This window comes from Urocitellus parryii, chromosome 9, assembly GCF_045843805.1.
Source record: "Urocitellus parryii isolate mUroPar1 chromosome 9, mUroPar1.hap1, whole genome shotgun sequence".
NCBI lineage: Eukaryota > Metazoa > Chordata > Mammalia > Rodentia > Sciuridae > Urocitellus > Urocitellus parryii.
The window spans coordinates 94,595,317-94,619,716 of NC_135539.1; the positions used below are offsets into that span (position 1 = coordinate 94,595,317).

General features: G+C 46.2%; 2 protein-coding genes across 3 annotated transcripts; both read left to right on the top strand.

The window, feature by feature from the left end:
- The first annotated feature begins 660 nt into the window (after positions 1 to 660).
- On the top strand, positions 661 to 4,414 carry LOC113194626 (left-right determination factor 2-like). 2 transcript variants are annotated; one of them, XM_026405778.2, is made up of 5 exons: positions 661 to 910; positions 1,815 to 1,854; positions 1,957 to 2,061; positions 2,372 to 2,614; positions 4,051 to 4,414. In XM_026405778.2, exons 1-5 carry the CDS (start codon positions 661 to 663, stop codon positions 4,412 to 4,414), a joined length of 1,002 nt encoding a protein of 333 aa, XP_026261563.1. The 2 variants fall into 2 exon arrangements, with proteins under 2 accessions (XP_026261563.1, XP_026261562.1); XM_026405777.2 differs by having other exon boundaries at positions 1,815 to 2,061.
- An 8,162-nt stretch (positions 4,415 to 12,576) lies between these two features.
- On the top strand, positions 12,577 to 18,955 carry Pycr2 (pyrroline-5-carboxylate reductase 2). Its single transcript, XM_026405736.2, has 7 exons — positions 12,577 to 12,852; positions 13,140 to 13,210; positions 14,667 to 14,846; positions 14,953 to 15,174; positions 15,387 to 15,479; positions 15,664 to 15,827; positions 16,893 to 18,955. The coding sequence occupies exons 1-7, from the start codon at positions 12,786 to 12,788 to the stop codon at positions 17,056 to 17,058; spliced, it is 963 nt and encodes a 320-aa protein (XP_026261521.1). The 5' UTR covers positions 12,577 to 12,785; the 3' UTR covers positions 17,059 to 18,955.
- The last annotated feature ends 5,445 nt before the right edge of the window (positions 18,956 to 24,400 follow it).

The window sequence follows — 24,400 nt, forward strand, 5'->3', positions numbered from 1 at the left end:
CTCTCTCTCTCTCTCTCTCTCTCTCTTTAAAAAAAAAAAAAGAATTTCCTTTCCTGAGTCAGCTGCCTGAGTTCTGTCCTGACAGCATCTACTTTCCTCTGTTATGGGGGAAGGCAAGGAATGTGACAGAACCTTGAGAGACACATGGCGTGGAGCAGGAGGGGATTGCAAGAGCTAAAGGATAGAGGGAGATTCCTTTGACTCAAGGGGCATCATGAAAGAGGCCAGGACCAGCAGGACTGCAGAACACTTTCCCTCCCTCCTTCTGGGACAAATCTAGACCCATAATGTCTTCCAGGAAGAGATTTAAAAGCTGGCTAATAGGACTCACTTGTTCACAAAACAATCTTGCTTTTTCATAAAACAAGATTGGGATATGTTCAGGGAAATTCAATATTGGGAGCTGTCAAGGCAGTATAGGTAGAAACCCCAGGCATCCAGACAGTCTTTTGTGCCTTTTTGGATAGCCTGCTCCCTGGGACTCAAGAGCCTGTCTGGCTGCTGAACTCCCAGGAGGTCCAAGGGGTGTGACCTATGCCCCTCCCTCTTCACCCAGGGCTGGCTATAAAGCTGGCCAGCCCTAGTTCTCAGCAGACCCAGCCAGGCCCAAGATCCTCCAACAGCCTTCTTGGGGACACATCTACCGTCCTGAACTGTACCATGTGGTCCCCGTGGCTCTGCCTGGCACTCTGGGTGATGTCACTAGTGGGCCCTGGGGAGGCCCTGACTGAGGAACAGGTCCTGGACAGCCTGCTGCAGCAGCTGCAGCTCAGCGAGGCACCCACCATGGACAGGGCCGATGTGGAGGAGCTGACCATGCCTCCTGAAGTGCAGGCCCAGTATGTATCCCTGATGCAGCGTAGCCATGGGGACCGCTCCCGTGAGAAGAGATTCAGCCCGAGCTTCCGAGGTGAGCCCTCCACCTTCTGCATCTTGATCCTTAGTGGGGAGGGACAGACAGACTGCCCTTAACCATTCTGGTAGTGTCAAGAGGCCCCTGCTTTGTGAGGCCCTGTGGAGAGACCATGTGGTGCCCATGGTTAAGGGGCAGTGAGGAGGGACCATGGCCTGTGAGGGTGGGTGGATCTGGGCCCCTGGGCTTTGGCTGTGCATTGATAGATCTCTCAGGGGCAGGAGGAGGTGTGCCAGGCTGGACCTGCTGGCAAAAGCCCAGGCCCCAGAGAAGAGGAGGAGGTAGAGAGCTACTGGGCTTGGGTGGGTGTGGCTAGAACCAGGTTCCCCTAGGGAACTAGGTTACAGGCAAGACTTCTCTGTTTCCACATTGCCACCCTGATCTGAGGGTGATCTGGAACAAATTTCCTTAAAAACCTCTTTCAACCATTTGCTACCTGGAACAGTGGACGACTGTGTCTCATCGGTCTCCCTCCCAGCATGGTGAACACTGAAGTGAGTGAGTGGCTGTGGGTAGCTGGGAATATTGAAGTGTGACAGCAGAGTGTCCAGCTGTCAGAGATGCAGCTGCACCTCCATCTTAGTGCAGCCTATTGCCTCAGAGCTGGAACCATCTGCTAAGGGCCCAAACTACATCCAATGCCGGACACTGCAGGTGCTGATATTTGATTTTCCATATGTTGGAGTTAGCCAAGAGTCCCAGAGAGGCCTCTTCCTGCTGGTGGAAATCGTTATTAAAGGAGTCCCAGACTCAAGGGAGATTTTTAGGTAGCTGGGTTTGCCCCAGAAACACAGAACAGGCGCTGGTCTCTCATGGCCTGGCAGCCTGTTCAATGGCCTTGCCACCTTCAGAACTCCCCTGGTGTACTGAGAGGCTATGCTGACCCTGCTCTTGTCACCAGAGATGGTGGGCAAGTTCTTGGTGTCCGAGGCCTCCACGCAGCTGCTGGTGTTTGGCATGGAGGGACGACTGCCACCCAACAGCGAACTGGTGCAGGCTGTACTGCGGATCTTCCAGGAGCCTGTCCCCAGGGCCACGCTCCGCAAGCAAGAGAGGCCGTCCACGCGCGGCCACCGGGCCCGGATCACCATTGAGTGGCTGCGTGTCCGCGACAATGGCCCTAACCGCACCTCCCTCATAGACTCCAGGTGTGGATCCTGGCTGCTGTGTGCTAGGGAATGGAGTAGGGGATGGAGTGGGGAGGAGGGTGTTTGGTTGAGCGCGAGAAAGGGGAGCAAAAGGGGCGGGACCAAGGGATGGATGCGGGGCGGGGCCAAGGGATGGATGCGGGGCGGGGCCAAGGGATGGAGGCGGGGCGGGGCCAAGGGATGGATGCGGGGCGGGGCCAAGGGATGGAGGTGGGGCAGGGCCAAGGGATGGAGGCGGGGCCAAGGGATGGAGGCGGGGCGGGGTAGTTTCCTCCCCGGATCCCACCCCTCACGCGATTCTCCGTTTCAGGCTGGTGTCCATCCACAAGGGCGGCTGGAAGACCTTTGATGTGACCGAGGCTGTGAACTTCTGGCAGCAGCTGAGACGGCCCCGGCAGCCCCTGATGCTGAAGGTGTCCGTGCTGAGGGAGCATCTGGGCCCCGGGGCCTCGGACGCCCACAAGTTGGTCCGCTTCTCCGGGCAGGGGGCACAGGGCGCTGAGAAGAGGGAGCCTCAGCTGGAGTTGCACACGCTGGACCTTAAGGACTATGGGTATGCTGCGGCTGGGAGGCCAGGGACACAGCAGATGGCGTGGTCCGGGCCTACCGTCTCAGGGACTGGCTAGGGGGCGGCTGTGCAGACTACCCAGGATAAGACCGATTCCTGTATGTTGGAGTTTCTAACGATAGAAATTGTATTATTCAAACGTTTATTTACTTACTTATTCATTCATTCTGGGGATTGAACTCAGGGGAGGTTTACGACTGAGCTACACTCCAGTCTTTTTTTTCCCCCAATATTTTTATTAGTTGTTGATGGACCTTTGTTTTATTTACTTATTTATATGTGGTGCTGAGAATCGAATCCAGTGCCTCACACATGCTGTCAAGAGCTTTACCACTCAGCCACAACCCCAGCCCCACTCCCAGTCTTTTTAATTTATATTTAAGACAGAGTATTGCTAAGTTGCTGAGGGTCTCTCTAAGTCTCTGAGGTCTCAAATTTGTGATTCTCCACCCTCAACCTCCTCAGTGGCTGGGATAACAGGCATGGGCCATTTTGTTGAAAAATAATGCCATTGAATCATACACATTATTATAATCATCTATTTTCACTTTTGCCATCATGATTAAGTCTTTGAAAAATATTAACTCTAGCTGTTAGCAAGGCTGAATTCTTTTTCTCATGGGACAGTTTAGCTATTTGGAGCAGACAAGGGCAGCATAGTATAGTCAGCTTTCTGGATCCATGGCTTTCACATCTGTGGATTCAACCAATCACAGATCAAAAATATTTAGGGGAAAAATCCTCATCTTACTGAACATAAAGAGCCTTTTTTTCTTGTCATTATTCCCCAGACAATGCAGTGTAACAACTATGTACAAAGCATCTACATTGTATTAAGTATGATAAGTAATCCAGACATGATCTTAAGTATATGGGAAGATATGCATAGTATACAAATTCTACCATATTTTATACAAGGGACTTGAGCAGTGCAGATTTGGGTAGCCAAGGGGGTCCTGGAATTAATCCCTCATGGATACTCTATATTGAGGATGACTATATAGTAGTTAAGACCAAGCCCTTTGGAATCAGACAATTGAAGTTCCATCTAGTTCTGCCTTCCACTGGCTTCATGTCCTCTGGCTTGTCCTCCACTGAACATCTTTGGGCTTCATTGTTCTCAAGTGTAATAGGGAAACCCTCTCCAAGTTTCATCTGGATGAAATGTAGGTATTACCTGATAATGCACATGGCATACCTAGGTCAATGTCTAGCATATTAGGAGACTATTAATAAATAGTAGGTCACTTTATATTCTGAATGTTTATTCATTTGTCTTCTATTACAAGTACCAAGTTTTTTTTAATGTAATAAAAGATGGATTATAAATCTCCTTTCAGATTCTCCACTAAGCTGCCCACTGGACCTCCTTATCTCGGCCCTTCGGCTGACCTCTGACCTATCTCTCCTTGCCCCCACAGAGCTCAAGGCAATTGTGACCCTGAGGCACCAGTGACTGAGGGTACCCGCTGCTGCCGCAGGCAGGCATACTTGGACCTTGAGAAGACGAAGTGGGCTGACAACTGGGTCGTGGAGCCCCCTGGCTTCTTGGTCTATGAGTGTGCAGGCAGCTGTCTGCAGCTCCCAGAGCGCCTGGCCAACAAGTGGCCATTTCTCGGACCAAGACAGTGCATCGCCTCAGAAACAACCTCACTGCCCGTGATTGTGAACATCAGAGAAGGAGGCAGGACCAGGCTCCAGGTGGTCAGCCTGCCCAACATGAGGGTGCAGGAGTGCAGCTGTGTCTCAGATGGGGCTCCTGTATCAACGGGCCTCCAGCCATAGGCACTTGAGTATAGCAGTGTAGCCACTTGAGGCCTCTGCAGAAGCAGGTCTTAATGTAGGTCTTAATTTTACACTTAGCAATTTACCCTTGTCCCAGTTTAGTGCTTCCATGTTACCTTTGCCCTGTGTTCTTCCAGTCCTGCCCTTGTCTATCACCCATCCTAAGCACTTACATGAATAAATAATGCAGTTCCAGATACTGTATTCCAGTAGGAGACCCTGGCCTACTTAGTAGAGGATGTGGCTGAGCAATGAACAGATTGTCAGCTCAAAGTTTCTATTCCCTGGCAAATTCTCAACTGAGTAGGGAATAAACCCTATAACGAGAGCTGGGGAAATAGAACTGATTTACTCTATTACCTGATGAATTAGAACAATTTAAAAATCCCTGTTTCTCCTGCACAAGGAGATAGCTGAAAAACAACTCCCTTTCCCCTAAATACTGACCTATTTTTGTAAAGGTACCTAGGTCCCTGTTTCCCTGAGAGGGTGATGGAGGAGGGAGGATGAAGGGTTTCAGGCAGGGGGCTGTAGACAGGGAATTAGGACCCCTGGTTTTTGACTCTGATGGGGCTACAAGCTGGGACCTCCAGCAAATGCAGAAGACTTTGAGTTCCTGAGTCCTCTTAAAAAGGAGGAGTGGGCTTCAGCTCTCAGACTTCTTTGCCCCAGGGATCTGACAGTCCCTCACACTATCTTCTACTCCACAGACATTGCCTGTATGTATTTAGGTGATCCCCCACTGTTTTAGAGAACTTATCACTAGAGACAACATGTATTTACATATTGCTGTTCTTATATTTAGCAAAACCAATTAAATGTAGATAATATGAAGAAATAAAATGAAAGTGATGTTTCACTCTATGTGTCTATATTTAATTTCTAGTACTCTACTCTTTCTTTAAGAGAGAAGGAAGTGGAAGGAGACCCTCATCGTTATACAAAACACATGTATGAATAGGTGAGAAAAAAAGAATAGCATTACCTTAGATTAGGTAGAGAGAAGTGATGGGAGGGGAGGGGAGGGGTTGGGGAGATAGTAAGGATAGTCAAATGAAATAGATATTATTATTACTATGTGTATTTATGTGACTGCATGACCAATATGATTCTGCCTACTCAGAAAAATGAGAAATTATATCCCATCTGATTCAAATGTATGATATGAACAAAAAATTTAAAAAAAAGATTTAGCTATAAAAAAGAAAAAAGAGAGAAGGAAGTGAATATGAGGGAAGGAGAGCAATGTAATGATTGCTCTCAATCATTAAAGAAAGGGGGTGGCCAAGGATTCTTTCAACTTCTAGGGGCATTGAAGACTATAATAACTAAAGTTAGTTTAGGCTTTCATTTATGATTTTTATATTTTCCCACACAAATCTCATTTCAAAAATAGTATTGTGAACAATCATATATTTCTTCTTTTTAAAAAAAAAATTCTTCCTAGTTATATATGGACACAATATTTTTATTTTGTTATTTATTTTTCTCTGGTGCTGAGGATCAAACCCAGTGCCTCACAAGTGCAAGGCAAGTGCTCTGCCACTGAGCCACAACCCCAGCCCTATTCCTTCTTTTTGTAAAGCACTTTAAACTCTGCAAAGATGATTATGGGGTCCAGTGGGGTATAGTAAGCAAGCTTATATTTATTGAGCATTCATGAAGAACCAGGGATCCAGGATATGTCACATATATTATATCACTTAAGTTTTTGCAGCTATTCTTTGAATTAAGTATTCTTATTCCCCTTTTCAGATATAGAAACTGAGGCCAAAGCAATGCAAATCTGTTGAATTTCTACTCCATAGAATGGGTTATATACTCATTTCCACTCCAGTTCCCAATAAGTCAGCTTTACTGATGACACAGACATTGGATTCAAATATCATTTGGAAGCTGTCATATCTGGCATTTCCCCTAAATTTACCTTTCTCATTCACTGGGGTTTTCTTATGCCTAACTATGGAGAAACTTATACTTAAAGTTCATGGACTATTTCTTACCCCCAAAGCTAATAAATATCAATTGAATAGTAGAAGAAAAAAATAATTTTCCTAGGAAAGCCAGGATTTGAGGACATGGCAAGAGTATTATAGAAAGTAGGGGAAGAACAGTTGGCTCTGATTTATCAATGATAAATGATAGATCATCTCCATAAGATATCAGAATGAAGCCTTTATATGTGGCCGTTGTAAGTACCATATGGCATATGGTTGCTTTGTCTGTAAGAGGGATACGGTTATCTTGTAAAGAATTCTACCAGCTACTCAATGATGTATCTGTGGCTCAAAAAGTCTATGGTCTCTGGGCTGGGGATGTGGTTCAAGCGGTAGCGTGCTCGCCTGGCATGCGTGTGGCCCGGGTTCGATCCTCAGCACCACATACCAACAAAGATGTTGTGTCCACCGAAAACTAAAAAATAATAAATATTAAAAAAAAATTCTCTCTCTCTCTCTCCTCTCTCTCCTCTCTCACTTAAAAAAAAAACAGTCTATGGTCTCCTAGCCAGTAACATATAATCAGTGTTAAGGATGAGTCTGCTCATGCCAGCTTGAACGAGGCAGGAGGATCACAAGTTTGAGACCAGCCTCGGCAAATTAGCAAGACCCTCAGCAACTTAGCAAGACCCTGTATCAAAAAAAAAAAAAATTAAAAAGATTGGGGTTGTAGCTCAGTGGTAGAGTACCCCAGGGTTTAATTCCCAGTACCAAAATAATTCATTTTAAAAATACAGGAGATGGCTTCATTTCAATGTAAATAAAGATGTGCTCATTAGCTCAGGGAGACAATGTGGTAGATAGAAGCTTCTCTCTAAAGACATCCATACCCTAATCCTTAGAACTGGTGAATATGTTACGTTACATGGCAAAAGGGACTTTGCAGATGTAATCAAGATCACAAATATTAAGATAGGGAGATTATCATGGATTATCCAGGTGCACTGAATCTAATCACATGAACCCTTCAAAAGCAGAAAACGTTCTCTGGCTAGAAGCAGGAGAGATGAGATAGAAGGGAGAGGTCAAAGAGATTTGAAATATGAGAAGGACTCGGGCTACCATTGTTGGATTGAACACGAAAGGGACCATGATCTTGGGAATATGAGTGGCCTCTAGGAGGACTGAGGGCTCTGGGCTGATAGCAAGCAAGGAAAAAAGACCTTGAGTCCTACAACCGCATGGAGCTAAATTTTGCCAGCACCTGAATGAGTCTGGAGGCAAAAATTTTCCCAGAGCCTCCAGGTAAGAGTCCAAGTCAGCTGACATTTTTATTTGACTTTGTGGAACCTGCAACAGAGACACCAGCTGAACCTACCAAGACTTCTAACCTACAAACTGTGAGAGTAAATTGTTTTGTTTTAGAGGCTAAATATGTGGTGTATTATTACAGCCACAATAGGAAAAGAACACAAAAGTGAGATGGATCCCATTAGAAGTGGGACATAGTCAGGAACAAGGTGCAGGCCTATAATCCTAGCTAAAGGGGAGGCTCAGGCAGGAGGATCAAAAGTTCAGGCCATCCTGGTAACTCAGTGAGAACCTGTCTCAAAATGAAAAGAGAAAAGGACAGGGATTGTAGCTCAATGGTAAAGTGCCTCTGGGATTAATCCTCAGTACCAAAAAGGAAAAAAAAAAAAAAAAAGATAAAGAAAATTGCCTCTAAGAACTTAAAGAAGAAGGAAGCCTGTGGAGGAGGTGGAGATTGGAAGAGATGCCCCAGCTAATTTGAACGCTAATGAGGAAAATGGGGAGCAGGAGGTGACAATCAGGTAGAATATTAAGAGGAGGAAAGTGGGGAGGAGGAGGAGAAAGAAGAGGGCCGTGGTGGAGAAGATGATGGAGATGAAGATGAGAAGGCTGAGGCTGCTAAGAACAAACAGTACAGGATGATGACGATGGCAATGTGGATCCAGGAAGCAGATGAATGAGGATGACTAGACAGCAACACTTAAAAATGGCCACCTGTGACCTATTCACCTTCCATCTCCCATCTCAGACTCTAAACACAGTCACCTTCAAGTAGAGAGGCCCTCTTGCCCAGAGGGCAGAATCATCCACAGATGGCACCTGCTGTCTATTACCCAACCAAAACCACAACATGAATTTGCAACAGGGAAGGATTACAAAAAAAAAAAAAAAAAAAAAAAAAAAACAGAAGTTCCACGTACCTGCTTTTTTTTTCTTCAAAATACCTTAGAAAGGAAATTTTCTTTGTATTTTTTTTTCAGTAGTGAGGTTTGAACCCAGAAGCATTCTGCCTCTGAGCTACATCCAAACCTTTAAAAAAAAAAATTTGTACTAGGCATTCAACATAGGAGTGCTTTATCACTGAGCTATATCCCAAATTCTTTTTATTTTTAATTTTGAGACAGTTTTGCTAAGTTTTTGAGGGTGCTTCTAAATCGCCAGCGTTGGCTTTGTGATCCTCCTGCCTCAGCCTCCCAAATCACCATAATTACAGGCATGCATCACCATATCTGGCTTGCTTTGCATTTTTTTTCCTCTTTTTTTTTGTTTCTTCTTTGTATTTTTTAAACTTATGCTTTAAATTTTTGTACATATTGTAGGAGTCACCTACTTTTAATGATCTTGAATGACCCAACCAGTCATTGGGGCATTCTCTGTCTTACTTATGACTTTACTTGTTGTGTGACTATGTTCATTATAATCTCAAAGGAGAGGGAAAGAAAAAGAAAAAAAAACAATAAAAAATATTCCAAGCATTCCAGTAACTTTTTATGTGTGATTGCTATTAGTAGATGATTTATATGAGATGGTTAAAAAATATCAAAAGGTTTATTTTATTCCTTTATTTTTTGTCTATGATGTTTCTGTTTACTTATTTATATGTTTGATACATGTGTGAAACAATGATGTCCAACAGTAAAATGGAATTTTATTTTGTTGAGTTGTTCTAACAAAAAGTAAAACCAAGTTAAAGATGTGCCAGACTGCATAGGAAAAAGCAGTTAGAGAGTTATTCTCCCAAAGCATCATTAATGGTTCTCCTTTATTGGTGGGATTAAAGATGATGTTTGTGGGCTGGGGAAGTAGCTCAGTGGCAGAGCAATTGTCTAGAATGTGTGAGCCTCAGGGTTCCATTCCCAGCATTACAAAAACAAAACAAACCAAAAAAACCCAAAATACAAAAACAATAAGACAAATGTTCATTTTCTCCTTTGTTCTAATTTCTAATTTTCCCATATTTAAACATGAATTGTTTGTGTAATCAAAAATAAATGAAAGCCAGGTGCATGCCAGTAATCCCAGAGACGGAAGACTAATGCAGGAGGATCCCAAGTTCAAGGCCAGTCTCAGCAACTTAATGAGGCTCTGTCTCAAAAAATAAAAAATATAAAGAGCTAGAGATGTAGCTCAGTGGTAAAGCACTTCTGGGTTCAATCCCCAGTACTGAAAAAAAAAAAAGTGCAAAAATGTATGCAAAACCTCCTAGAGAGGTTCTTAGGTCAGGAAGGACCTGGGTGCCAAGGGATTTGCCATCTGTGTAGCTGGGGACAGCTCAGGTTCACCCCCATTGCCTGGATCATCTCAGTTCTTAGAAGAGATGGGCTGGCTGTTTTTAGAGATAAGCCAAAAGGGAGGCCCTGAGAGTGAATAACCAGGACAAATAAAGACAGAAATGGAACACTACCCACTTTGTCTGTGACAGCTGGAGGGAGAGAACCCAGGACTGAGGGGAGGGAGGAAAGGAAGAGCAGGATGGTTGAACCTGCTTGATTACTAGTTGGGAGAATAGAAATATCCTGGCTGCCTGGCAGATACATCTGTCTTGTTCAGTAGAGCAGGCACCCAAGAAGATAGGTTTTAGAAAGGGAGAGAATATGTCCATGGCAGTTTCAGGTTAGGGCCCTTCTTGAGAATGGGTCCCAAGTGACTGGTTGGGACCACAAGCCTCTCCTCTCATCTCATCTCTCTATCATTTCATTCCCAAAAGAACTTTAACAGACATCAGACATAATCTCTCTGGGAGCCATAGAAGAGGCTATAACACCAAGGAAATAGGCCTTTAGTGCCAGCAAGCCTCTTCCTTAAGTCTCATGGAATGGGACTACCTTTCATGAAAATAAACAACAAAGTTGTGAATATATAGGCTGGGGGTGTAGCTCAGTGATAGAGTGTCTGCCTACCTAACATGTGGGAGCTTCTGGGTTTGGTTCCCAGCATCAGAAAGAGAGAGAAGGAGAAACAAAGAAAATGAGGGAGAAGGAGGAAGAAAGAAAAAGAGAGAAAGGGATAGGGAGAAGAAAGGAAGGAAGGAAGGAAGGAAGGAAGGAAGGAGAAAAGAAAAGAGAAAGAAAAAGAAAGAAAGAAAGAAAGAAAGAAAGAAAGAAAGAAAGAAAGAAAGAAAGAAAGAAAGAAAGAAAGAAAAAAGAAAGGCTGTGTACATGTGAAATTTGGAGATGAAGCTGGGTATGGTGGCACATTCCTATAATCCCAGCGATTTGGGAAGCTGAGGCAGGAGGATCTTAAGTTCAAGGCCAACCTGGGCCTTAGAAAGACCCTGTTATCAAAATTTTAAAAAATAAAGGACTGGGGATATAGCTCAGTAATAGAGCACCCCTGGGTTCAATCCTTAGTACTGCAAAAACAAAACAAAACAAAAAAAACTTATGTGAAAAAATAATAGAACTCCAAGTACTTAAAATAACCAGTTTCTTTTCTTTTAGGTGCTGGGGAATTGAACCCAGGGCCTCTTGCATGCTAAGCATGGGCTCTACCACTGAGCTACATCCCCAGCACAATAATCAGTTTCTGGTCAGCAGTTTCCACTTTCAAACTTGGGGAACAAGTGCTTTCATTGCTCCCTCTCTTGTGTTGTCTGACCTGGCTGGGAACAAGGCAGCATTGGAGATCACCAACACGGGGTCTTCCTTCTTAGATGTTTATAGTCCTCCCATTTCACCCCTCTTCCTGAATGGATAAAATGTGGTACATATACATAATAGAATATTGTTCAGTCATAAAAAGGAGTGATGTCCAGCAACTCCTCTCAGTCCCCTCTTGCCCTGCAGGTATTCTCTCTCTTCTCACTTGTATAAATATTACTCTTTTATGATATTAAAAAAAAAAAAACCTCCATCATTTGCAGCATTCTTTTTGGCGGGAGATGCTGGAGACTCAACTCAACCCAGGGGTTCTTTACCACTGAACTACATCCATAGACCTTTTTCTTTCCTTCTTTCTTTCTTTCTTTTTTTTTTTATCCTTACTAAGCTGCCTAAGAATGTCACTAAATTGCTATAGCTGGTCTCAAACTTGGGATCTTTCTGCCTCAGCCTACCCAGTCGCTAGGATTACAGGTGTGGGCTCCCTCGGCTGGTTTATTTTTTGAAATTTTGATTAATACGCACGCATTGCTTTTCTAATTTAAAAAAAAAAATTTGTATTTGCTCCTGACTTTAAACAGGATTCTTGGGGGTGTGGCTCAGTGGTTAATCGCTCCTAGGTTCAATCCCTGGTGCCACAGGGGAAAGGGGTTAAAAAACAAAACAAAACAAACAAACAAAAAACAACCCGCAAGGGGCGACCACGAGAGAGGGGCACCCAATTGCAGAAGGGGAGTCTGGGAGCCAATCATTTCCTCAACAAAGGAACTGGTCCCGCTTGCGATCTAGTCAAGAAAAGAAATTCACGCGAACCACGCAAGTACAAGCGAATAAACCGCAGCTGCCCCGCTGCCACACAACTTGGGCTGGGAGGGAGCCAGCAGAAAATAGGGGTTTCGAAGAGCGGATCCTACTAATCCCGGGTGGCACTGATGCGCTCGGTCTGGGCCCCCCAGGTTTGCACCATCCGGTCTAAGCCCCGACAGGAGGGCCTCATTCATATAAAATCGGCAATCTGGAGGATCCCTCTTGGTCATGAGAGATGGCTGACGGCCAGCGCCAGAAACAACAATGGCCAGGCCTCCGCGAGGTCTGGGTTCTGAGTCCCACATCACGCGGGAACGGGAGACTCCGAGTTCACGTCGCCGCGCCGGATGCGCACAGGACCAGCCCCGGAGCTGCACCAGAGGTTGGAAAGCGCCGGTGGGGGCGGGCACACGGCCCAGAACGACCGCGGACTGGCTCTCCCTGCGATCCTGGCCGCGGATTGATCTCCCGGAGCTCCCCGCCGCGGATTGGCCTCCCGGGCCACGTGGCCTGCAGCAAGGCCTCTGCCAGCGCCTCCGGTGTGAGTGAGGGGGCCCGCGGGGTCCCGCCTAGAAGCCAGCCCCGGCGGCTATCCGCTTCCAGAAACTGTCGGGAACTCTCAGGATCCGGCTTCTTACTCCTGTCCTTCCGTCAGCAGCGTCACCTGGGTCTTACTGGGTTTGTGCGGCGGCCGCTGGGACTCGGGAGCCAGCCACCATGAGCGTGGGTTTTATCGGCGCTGGCCAGCTGACCTGTGCCCTGGCGCGGGGCTTTACCGCCGCAGGTGAGCGCGTGGAGGCGGGAGGCGGGAGGCGGATTCATTCCCGGGAGGACTGGGCTGGGAACCGCCCTTTACCCCACCAGCATGAATGAATGAATGCGGGAATTTGCGTATGGTGGGTGGAAGAGACTGTTTTTAAGCGGCGAGTCATCTTATATCCATCCGCGTAAGGGATTAAGTTGTGTCGGAGACTGGCACTGAGAGAGCAGCTGTGCGTTGTCATCTGATCCCAGGAGAAGCATGGCCACCGGGTGGACAATGAGTCCGTTGAAAAGTCTTGTCTTCCGCAGGCATCCTGTCGGCTCACAAGATAATAGCCAGCTCCCCAGAAATGGACTTGCCTACGGTGTCTGTGCTCAGGGTAAGTGGGATGGAGGGCTGTGGGGAGGAGGGTGGAGACTCAGGAAAAGAATAACCTGAGATGAACTGAGTCAGGCTGCCCCTGAGCCTCTGCGCTGGTCTTTGGGTTCCCAGGAACATCTCAATCCTTCCATCTTCTGTGGAGCAGCTTACGGTACTGGTGAAACTAGTCTTGAAAATCAGGATCGGTCCCGTTTCCCCAGGGTTGAAGATTAAACAACCGAGAAGCACCGAGGCAGGAGAAAAGTTTTATTTGAGGGGTAGAAGAGAGAGAGAGAGACTCCTCCAGAGAGGAGGGGTTCTAAAGCTGGTGCCCCCTAGGAATGGGGGTGTCCTGCCAATTTTATACATTTTAGGTTTCCTTTCTGCTCATGCCCCCTCCTCCTCTTATCTTGCCCGTGAGACCAAAAAGTGCAGTGACCAAGGATCTGGAAAGAAGCTGCCCAAGAGATATCCATTAACTACTCCTTGCTGGGAAGAACAATCCCCTGTAGGCAGGTGACTTTGGCAGCTGGTTGGAGAAGGGGGTATTAGCATTTTATTTCCTTTTGAATCAGCTCCATCTTCCAATTCATTCATTCATTATCTACACTGACTGTCCTTTTGTCCCAGTTTCAGTGGGAGCCCCTAGGCTGGGAGACTTGGGGTCAAATCCAGACCCTGTGTGCTAGAGGCAGGTGTTAGAGGATTAACTGAGGTAATTATACATGGGTGCATATATATACATATAGTAGGTGCCCAATAAAGACTTATTTTTCTTTATCAATTAGTCCTGTGATCTTAAAGTAAGCAATGACTGTGAATCTCTCCTTCCTCATTTATAGTAGTCACTTTGCTGCTTTCCTAAGACATGAATGAACATGTTAGCAAAGAACCTGGGGAATTAGTAGTTTCTCTCTCACAAAGCTTAGTAGCCTGTCTTCTTCCAAGACCTGGGCAGCATGGTAATGGATGTCTGAGGAGACAGGTGGCCTACAGTGTCTAGGCAGTGTCTGTGTGATGAATGTCTTCTAGCCACAGCTGAACCACCAGGTAGAGGCTGTGCAATCTGGTGAATCTGTGCAAAGTGGCTGGGGTTGGAATAGGACCTGACCCAGCTCTGCTCCCAACCCCTGGGACTAGATTTCACTTTTCCCGTTTGCCTGTGACACTTTTCACCATGGAGCATTCTCACCTGGCAAAGGGGTGCCTTGGATGTCAGAAGATTGGTGAGGTTGAAGGGATAGCCATTTCCTGGCTACCTTGGTGAAACTTTGCATGTCCAACCCCTGTGCTTACTTGTCTAGTGGCAGAATGGAAAATTTTATGTCAATTGGGGTAGAATTCTGAGAGGAGAGGGCAAGGAATTCAGGGCTGCAGCTGGCAGAGTGGGCTTAGCAGGGTTTCAGCTTCTCCTTGGGGGGCTTGGATTTAGCCAGGCTCCCCAGCACTGTTAGCTTTGCTGTCTCCTCTTACAGAAAATGGGCGTGAACATAACCCGCAGCAACAAGGAGACCGTTAGGCACAGTGATGTCCTGTTCCTGGCTGTGAAGCCACACATCATCCCCTTTGTCCTGGATGAGATTGGGGCCAGTGTACAAGCCAGGCATATTGTGGTCTCCTGTGCAGCCGGTGTCACCATCAGCTCTGTGGAAAAGGTACCCATCTCACTCCTGATGCCCTTTGTGTGAGGAAAGGGTGGCCTGGGAATGGCAACCGAAGGGTGGGTGCTGGTGGGAATTATGGCCCTCTGTCTTGTTGCAGAAGCTGATGGCGTTCCAGGAGGCCCCCAAAGTGATTCGCTGCATGACCAACACACCTGTGGTGGTGCGGGAGGGTGCCACAGTATATGCCACTGGCACCCACGCCCTGGTGGAGGATGGGCAGCTCCTGGAGCAGCTCATGAGCAGTGTGGGCTTCTGCACTGAGGTGGAAGAGGACCTGATCGATGCCATCACGGGCCTTAGCGGCAGTGGACCTGCCTATGTGAGGCCCTATCTGTTCAGTCGACCTTCAGGGAACCTAGGCAGCTAAATGGGCTGGCAGGCAGTCTCAGGCTGGGGGACAGTGCCTACATCTTGGGCATGGCTGACTGATGAAGAAAGCTGACCACTGGAGCTAGTTCCAATCATCACAAAAAATAGACCCTGGGGAGGGCCTTGTGTCTGCTGCCCAGGGCTCAGTGAGTATCTCCACAGGCGTTCATGGCCCTGGATGCATTGGCGGATGGTGGGGTGAAGATGGGTGTGCCACGGCGACTCGCAGTTCGATTAGGAGCCCAGGCCTTACTGGTCAGTGTCTTTTTCCCTGCACATTTGGGACCAGGGTATGCAACGGAGGTTCTTATGGGTCACTGAGCTGGGGATGGCCTGGTTTGGAAGTTGGCATAGGGATTGGCCATGAATAGTGGGTGTGGGGAGGTCTGTCCCACCGTACACCAGCAGTTTTCTACCCTCATGCTCCTTCATGCTGTAGGGCGCTGCCAAGATGCTACTGGATTCAGAGGACCATCCAGGCCAGCTCAAGGACAATGTGTGCTCCCCTGGCGGGGCTACCATCCATGCCCTGCACTTCCTAGAGAGTGGGGGCTTCCGCTCTCTGCTTATCAATGCAGTTGAGGCTTCCTGTATCCGAACACGGTGGGTATGTCTTGCTGTCCTCTGCCCCAGGCGCTCCACTCCCAGCCTACCCTGGACAGGGCTGGGCTGGGCTGGACTGCATCTTGCAGTCCTTCTGTCTTAGGTCTCATCAGCAGTGCCAGAATGCACTTATTAGACCATGACTTATTAGACTTAGCCAAGTGTCTGCAGGCCTCACTTCACTTAATTCTTACCACAGTTTGATAACTGGGATTAACTTTGATTTATAGATGGGAAAGTTTAAGATCAAACAGCTAATAAGTGATGGGGGCAGTATTCAGCTTCATCTCTGACTTTTTAAAAAATGTCTAGTTCTTTTTAGTTATACATGACAGTAGAATGTATTTTGACATATTATACATACATGGAATATAACTCCCTGTTCTTGTGGTTGTGCATGTGGTTGTGCATGACTTGGGGTTTTACTCGTTATGTATTCATATATGAATACTTTTGATTCATTCTACTGTCTTTCCTATTTCCATCTCCCTTCCCTTCTTTGCCCTTTGTCTAATCCAATGAACTTCTATTCTTCCCTCACTTACCCCTTATTGTGTGTGAGCATCCCCATATCAGAGAGAATATTCAGCCTTTGGTTTTTTTGGAATTGGCTTATTTCCTTTAGCATGATAGTCTCCAGTCATTTCTGACTCTTTTTTATTTTAATTTTTTTTTAAGATGTTGATGGACCTTTATTTCATTCATTTATTTATATGTGGTGCTGAGAATCGAACTCAGTGCCTTACACACGCTGGGCAGGTGCTCTACTACTGAGCCACAACCACAGCCCCATCTGTGATTCTTAAGCCCTGTAATTTTTCACACTTTCTCCCTCCCCATATGGTCATAGATACCACTGGAGTGCTATGTTTAGCTTGGATCAAATGAGGTAAATAAGACAAACCCCTACTTAGTTAAGAGGCTGAGGGGAGCATTTGGTTTAGGGTTCTAATATTTGGTTTATCAAATTTTGGGTCTGAGACTCTATGGATAGGGAAGATTTCATAAAGCTCTTGCTCTAAGATTTATTGCCTTCTTTCAACCCTTTTGGGATTTTGTCTGCAGAGAGCTGCAGTCCATGGCTGACAAAGAAAAGATCTCTCCGGCTGCCGTTAAGAAGACCCTCCTAGACAGAGTGAAGCTGGAGTCTTCCACAGTGTCCACACAGACCCCCTCCAGCCCAGGAAAGCTCCTGACAAGAAGCCCGGCCCTGGGAGGCAAGAAGGACTAAGGCATCATCTGCCTTCATCTCTGTGATCCCAGAGCTTACCCGACGGATCTTGACCCCTATTTCCTCCTCCAGCTGCAGGGAGGGGCCAGCTCAGGTGGTTTCAGGTCCCTCTGATAAACTCCTTAGATCTATTCAGACTAAGCTGCACTAGTTGCCTCTCCTGTGCCATGGGGGAAAATGCTCTGAGGGGTGGTGGCCAATGCTGGAAGCCAGACACATCCCTGTACACCTCTGCTCATAGAATGGCTGATCCCTGAGTCAGTGCTTAGCTGAGGGGAAAGGTCTGGGGAGGACTTCAGTTGGTGTCCTTCTGGAGTTTGATATCAAGACAAAGAAGCGAGAAAAAAAAAAAAAACATGAAAGGCCCATCTGAATTGATACATGGAAAGGAAATGAGGAATTTAAAATTATTACAGTTAATCAGAAGTGTGTGGTATTAGGGGCTAGGGTGTAGTTCAGTGGTAGAGCATTTGACCGGTAATGGTGAGGCCCTGGGTTCCATCCCCAGCATCACAAAAAGAATTTTAAAAAAGAAATGTATAGTTTTAGATGATACTTATATTTAACTATAGCTTCTTAGATGTGCCATTTAGAAAGTGTTATTCAGTTCTAAGTGCTTTAATAATGCTTATTTTATATTATCCTGTTTTTCTTTTGCTTAGTCTTATTTTGTTCTAGAGAATGTGAGGCCATTACTAGATCCTGCCTGTACTGTCCAAGAGCAAGAGTTGCAGATGAGAAGTAATAAGGATCCGAGTATGATTACTCCAGCCCTGTTCCCAGGGTCAGGGACAAGATGTTGTGTTCTAGGATGGGCAAAGTTAATGGTAGAGAAGAACCAGTGGACCAGGTGATGTGTGGGCAACAGTCCTAGACACAAAGGAGAAAGCTGTGGAAGTTGTGGGTCAGGAGCCATGCTAAGCCTGTGATCCCTGCCACTGTCATCTGAGACAGGGACTGCTTTTCTTCATTTGGTAGGAGATGCTGAGGCCTACAGGGGAGAAGCTCCTTACTCCTAGTTGTGCAGGTCAACAATGGGTCTTTTGTTCTTAGCCACTGACTCTCCAGTCTCCCAGAAGCTGGGGCTAGTTACACCATCTACACAACCATACTGAGCCTGTAGCTAACAGCCTGTTGTCTGTGGCTCACATACTGAGCCCTGAAGGGCTCCTAGGAACAATCTTCCTTTTTCAGCTTAGAATTGCTCAGGAGGCGGAGACAGGAGAATGGGAAATTTGAGTCCAGCCTGGGCAACTCTGAGAGCCTGTCTCAAAATAAAAACGACTAGGAATGCAGCTCAGTGGCAGAACACTTACCTAGCACGTGTGAGGCCCTGGGTTTAGTCCATAGTGTGGCCAAAAAGAAAATAGGAAATGACAATAACGTGTTGGAAAGGATGTGGAGTAATTAGAATTCTTGTGTATTGCTATTAGGGTTGTGAAATGATGCGGCCACTTTGGAAAGCTGTCTGACAATTCCTTGGCGATTAAACAGAGCTACCATAGAACCCATCAATTCCACTCCGAGGTATATAACCAATAGAAATAAAAACATGTCTTTAAAGAAACTTGCACATGAATATTCATGGCAGCTTTATTAATAATAGCCAAAAGGGGTTGGAGGTATCATTCAATGGTAGAAAACTTTCTTAGCAAGCATGAGGCCCTAGGTTTGATCCCAGCAGTGAGGGAAAAAAAATGCTAAAAGGTAGAAAAAAGAAATCCAGGCATGGTGGCACATACCTATAATTCCAGCAACTCAAGAGGCTGAGGGGCAAGTTTGAGGTGAGTCTCAGCAACTTAGCGTCTCAATAAAAAGGTCTGGGGATGTGGTTCTAGGTTCAATCCCCAGTATCAAAAAAAAAAAAAAAATCTGTACAATGAAATGTCATTTGATATGTGCTACATATAGAAACTCAAGAAAGGATGGGTGAAAGAAGCCAATTACAAAGGACCTAATTAAAATACATTAATTAATTTAAAAAAAAGGACAATTACTTTATGATTCAACTGAGGTCCACATCTGATACCAAATTCTGTCCTCTGCATCTGGCCTGCTGGTAAACTATCCAGGATGACAGAAATTTGTCCCCTTCATCTTCCTTTCCTTCAGTCCCTGCAAGATCACCCACTTCCTTGGCCTAAATCCACCAACATAGATTTACTGAGGACCTACTAACAGCAAGCTTATGTCTTGGCACATAGTGGGGAGTGGAAGCGTCCAAGCTTCCACCTGGTATGGTCAGGGCCAAATTTGACTGAAGGTGTCTGGTGCCCTGGTCCTTTTCAGAGAGAGATGAGAGAGGACCATTTTTGGTCTACCCAGGACTTCCCCTCCCAGCTGCACACCTCACATAGCTGACCCTAGTCAGGGTGGCAACTCTCTGAGGTAGTCAAGGGAGCCCACAATTTGTTAGGCCTGGACAGAGGTTCTAGAGCTTATCTCAGTCCCACTAGAAACCGGAGCCACCAGGAACCCCCTGGATATCTCCTACAAGAGCTGGCATTGGGACCTAGCACAGTCTTTCTGCTAAGTATGTGCTGAATGCCCCTCTGTGGCAAGTGCCCTGTGGTGCCAGGGTGTGGCCCAGTTGATAAGACTGTCCCTGCTAAAAGTTGCACAAGAACCAAAAACAGATGTGGACACACAGGAGATGTGGCACCCATGGGAATGAGTGAAGGCAGCATGCAGAGGGCCAAGAGAGTAAGGAAGTGTTTTTGTCTTTTCACCCCATCTTGGCCCCATGAGAATGGGTCTGGGCCTGGAACATTTCCTTACCAAGACAGAGTGTTCACAGTTGTAGCTGGACTTGTTACCTTGTGTGGGAACACAATTCGTGTTCAAGCCTTATTGTGTATATTTCTTTGGTTAAGTATATGTATTGTATGACACATGGCCAACCCCACTGCTGTATCAGTTCCCTGGGATGAGGGAGCAGGGTCCTCCTGTGGCATAGAGGGATGAGTGCAGGCCAGTGGCCCTGGATGGCTGCTGGGAAGAAGTCTCTGGCCATGAGGGACCAATGCCCACCACCAAAACTGATTGTATCCTGTCTTATCCATGAGTAAAACCAGGCCATGTTCTAGCCAGTACTTGACTAGTTGTGTTTTCCTTGACAAATTAAAGAACAAGAGGCAGTGAGTAGAAATGCTAGGATTTCTGGGCTGGGATTGTGGCTCAGTGGTAGAGCGCTCCCCTAGCACAGGCGGGACCCGGGATCGATTCTCAGCACCACATAAAAATAAAAGCATTGTGTTGTGTCCATCTACACCTAAAAAATAAATATTTTTTTAAAAAAGAAATGCTAGGATTTCGGTTCCTAATAACAGGTAGCACTTGCCCAACACTGACTGGCCACCTGTTCCCTCCCTGCCCACCCTCTCTGTTCCCAATTCTCTGATTCCTCTTCCTCTCTGGACTCCTAGACAGGCAGGCCCAGAGCAGCCCTCATCCCTCTTTCATGGTGGACTTCCTCTCAGAGCCCCAGAAAAACATTTCCTTATCCATTGTGTATTATATATTACAGGAGAGTATCCATTTTAATCTCCTGTATGCAGGGATAAAAACTTCTGCATCCATCTTTTACTGATAGTTCCTTTGGGACATGGAATTGAGGTTGACTTCTCACCTGATTTTTTTTTTTCATCTGATCTCATGACTTATTTTATTTTAGATCATTTGTTGGTTATAATAAGCAAACATGAGAAGGTAGTTAAAAGATTGAACAATTTTTTCCATGGCTCTCTACTCTGTACACTATTCGGGAACACATACACACCCACCTCCCTGCATCCCAACGTGTTTGTTACTAGGCAACGCTCTCCAGAGAGCTGCTGGAGAGTCTCCTGAGCCCAAGTGCCTGGCTGCACTTTCCCTCACCATTTCAGGCCTTTTCGTGTATCTAATCAAAAAACTTTCGAAGCCTTGACCTGTGCTCCACTTTTACCAATAAAATAGATAGAACATAGAAGTGGATTTTGTGAGGGCTGGGGTGTAGTTCAGTGGTAGAACGCATGCTCAACAACATGTAGGAGGTCCTGGGTTCAATCCCCAGCACTGGGAGAAAACAATGGATATTGTGGCTGTTAAATTAGTAGCATTTTGAAGATGAAATGCACTTCATTTCAAGGTCCAAGGCAGTATGGGTATTATACTAACTTATATAGGAAAGGGGGGAAGGGGTGCTAGGGTTTTGGCCTAGCACATGTGAGGCACTGGGTTCGATCCTCCGAACCACATAAAAATAAATAAAATATATTAAAAAAGTGATGGGAAGTACAACATTGGATAAGAAAATTCTAGAAGGATACATAATAAACCAATCAATAAAAAGGGGCTTCCTTCAGCAGGGTGCTGGTGTGGGGCTCAGGAATATGGTATGTTGGGGCAGGACTGGAACAAGACTTTTCATTATATCTCTTTTGGTACTATATTGATTTTAGGAATCATATTGAAGGTATTACCTGGTCACAAAATACATTTGGAACACCTGCCAGGCTGTCTCAGCATGAAAGCACTTCCCCTCCTGTCTTCCCCACCAGGGCTGGGGATTTGGCTCAGTGATGGAACACAATACTTTACTGTATAGTAGAGTTTTTGAGTTGACAAGAATCTGTCATCCATTGCATCCACTAGGATTCCCACAGAGATTCTAGGAGGTAAGGACAGGGGTTGGTATCCCCATATCACACATGAAGAGCCCAATGTGCTTTTCAAAGGTAACTGGGGAGCTAGCAACAAAACTTCAGTGTCCAGATCCAAATCCTCTTTCCAATTTTCCCCCACTAACTTCACGACGAGTTCTTGAGGACAGCATAAAAATGCTACTTAGGCGACCAGCAGAAGTAGGAGGTAAGGTTAGATGGATCACTGCTGCCCAGCCCGGTGGATACCTGCTTCCTTGCGGCCACGGAGAAACTTTCTTGCCACTAGGGGGCGCCAGGGGCCAACCACTGAACCTGGCTGCGGCCACAAATTTCCAGATGCCTGTGCCCTGGGAGAAAGATCAGACAGTTGGGCTAGGTGCCAGGTCTGTCAGTGCTGGTCAGAGAGGTAAGCTCCTGAATGAATTATCTGCTTCCTGTCAGCAGCCTTTGCCGCTACCCTCCCAGTCTCCAGCAGGCAAAGCAGGAGGGCAACTTTCCTGACTGTCCACAGACCTGGGTCCGTTTTCCTGAGTATCTAGCTCAGGGACAAGAGCACCATCAAGTATCCATGGTGCCCAAAACTCTCATAGATCATCTGACGCAATACACACCAGTCTTTCTCAGGAAGCAACTTTGAAAGTCAGATCACTTACTGCCCTTGACCTTGAGTGAATTCCTGAGCCTCCAGGAACTTATCTGTAAATTGAGGGTGATTCCCCACCTGGGGGTGGGGGTGCTGAGAATTAAATGAGATAAAGGACTTGGCTTGATGTCTGGCAGGAGTGAGATCTAATAACCTAAAGTTGCTGGTGTTAATATCATCATTAAGGAATCTGAGGCTCAGAGAGACTATCTTGTCAGGTCCCAGAGCCAGGTCTCAAAGGAACCAGTCAAGACCTTGATCTGGCTGGGCCCATGGCCCTTGTTCCCTGCAGCACTGCTGGCTCCAGACTTGGGGTACTGGTTGGGGGACTTGGGGTACTGGCTGGGGGACTTGAGGTACAACCTAGGGCCTCATGCATGCTAGGCAAGAGTTCTTCCACTGAGCCACATCCTCAGCCCCACCTACTTTCTTTAATTAAGGGAAATAAAGGGAAGCAAGCATTTGTTGAGCTCCATTTCTAACCCTATTATCCTCCATTCTTCAAAATGCTACCTCAGTCTAAATCCCAGACCCCTCTTTACCTGTACATCCCCAGTTTTTGCTCACCCCTCTTTTTCCACCAGAGACACTTTCACCTTATCTTCTTTGCAAAGTGCATCAGACCCTCATCTCCCACCCCAAAATGCAGAATCAGGATCTCTGAAAGTTCCATAAGAGAATCTGCCCCTCAGCCAGATGTGGGAGCCACTGCCTGGCTCTGCCCTCAGAGGCTTGGCAAAGGAGGTGGTGTCGGTTGGGGTCTGGAAAGATAAGAGGGAGTTTTTCAGCTAGAAAAAAAGTAGTACAGGAGAACGAGTCTAAGAATGACCCCTCAGGGATGGCACTGCCTGTGTGTAGGTGCAGCGGGCAAACTGTGACCAATGTGGGTAAAATCTTTCATCCGGTAGAGATTGAAGAGTGAATGTGTGTGGAGGTAACTGGGTGACAGGAGAGCCTGGATCATGAAGATGCTAGACGTGGCCCATTGGAAGGTAGGAGCAGCTATAGGAGGTTTTTTAAAAACAGGTATCAGACCTAATATTTGCTAAAGAAAGAAAACTCTGGAAGTTTTGGAAACCAATAACTGGAGTCTTGCAGCCACCCGGGTACAAGAGGAGGGAGGCTAGTGGAAGAAGGTAATCCACAAAGTTTAAGGACCCTTGGTTTTGCTGCGGGGCAGGTTGCTCAGAAAACACACCAAGTCCCAGTTTTGTCCAAATTGAAGAGTCTTTATTTAGCTGGCCAGCCAGCGACTGCTCCCCGCAGGACCCATAACTGTCTCTGCAAGGAATAGCCCCAAGCCTGAGCATTTTAGGAGATTTAAAGGCAAAAACCACATCTAGGTTGATGTAGCTGCAAGCAAGCAGGTACAGAAGCTGAATTGGGCAGTGAGCGAGACAATGCAATGGGTACATTGGTATTTCCCACAGGACTTTCCAGGTTGGCATAGCAGCATGTAAGCAGAAGGAAGTGGGTCAAAATTACCCTAGTTGAGTACAAGTTAGAGAATGGTTACTAAGTCTAGACAACCAATTTCTAACAAGGAACACTGCCCAAGAAAAAGGGAAAGTAAAGAGAACAATTTTCCAATGTGTAAGAATTGCTATTTTGCATTGCCAACTATGTTATGCTAGGTTACGATTAATGGGTACAGACGTGGGGCTTTCCCTCAGGAGAAGCATTTCTGACATGATATGGAGTCTCAGGATAAAATGGAGTCTGTTTGGTCATTGCCCATATAGCCTGGCCCATTACGGTTTCACAGAATACACCTCCCACAGCAATTTATTGTTTAAAAGCCAATTTGTTTAATGCACAGATAAGTCGAAACCTCTTCCTATCTACAGGGTTCACCATTGTATGCTTAGCCAGAGCACAACAACTGTCATTTAGTACGTGCCTAATGGAGATTGTTGATCTATGGGGTAGGGACAGCTGAGGGAGAAGCAGGTGTGGAAAATGGACCAAGCAAAGCTCTGGCTCCATGTCTCCATTTTACTTTTTTTTTAATCTTTATTTTTATTTGGTGCTGAAAATCGAACCCAGTGCCTCA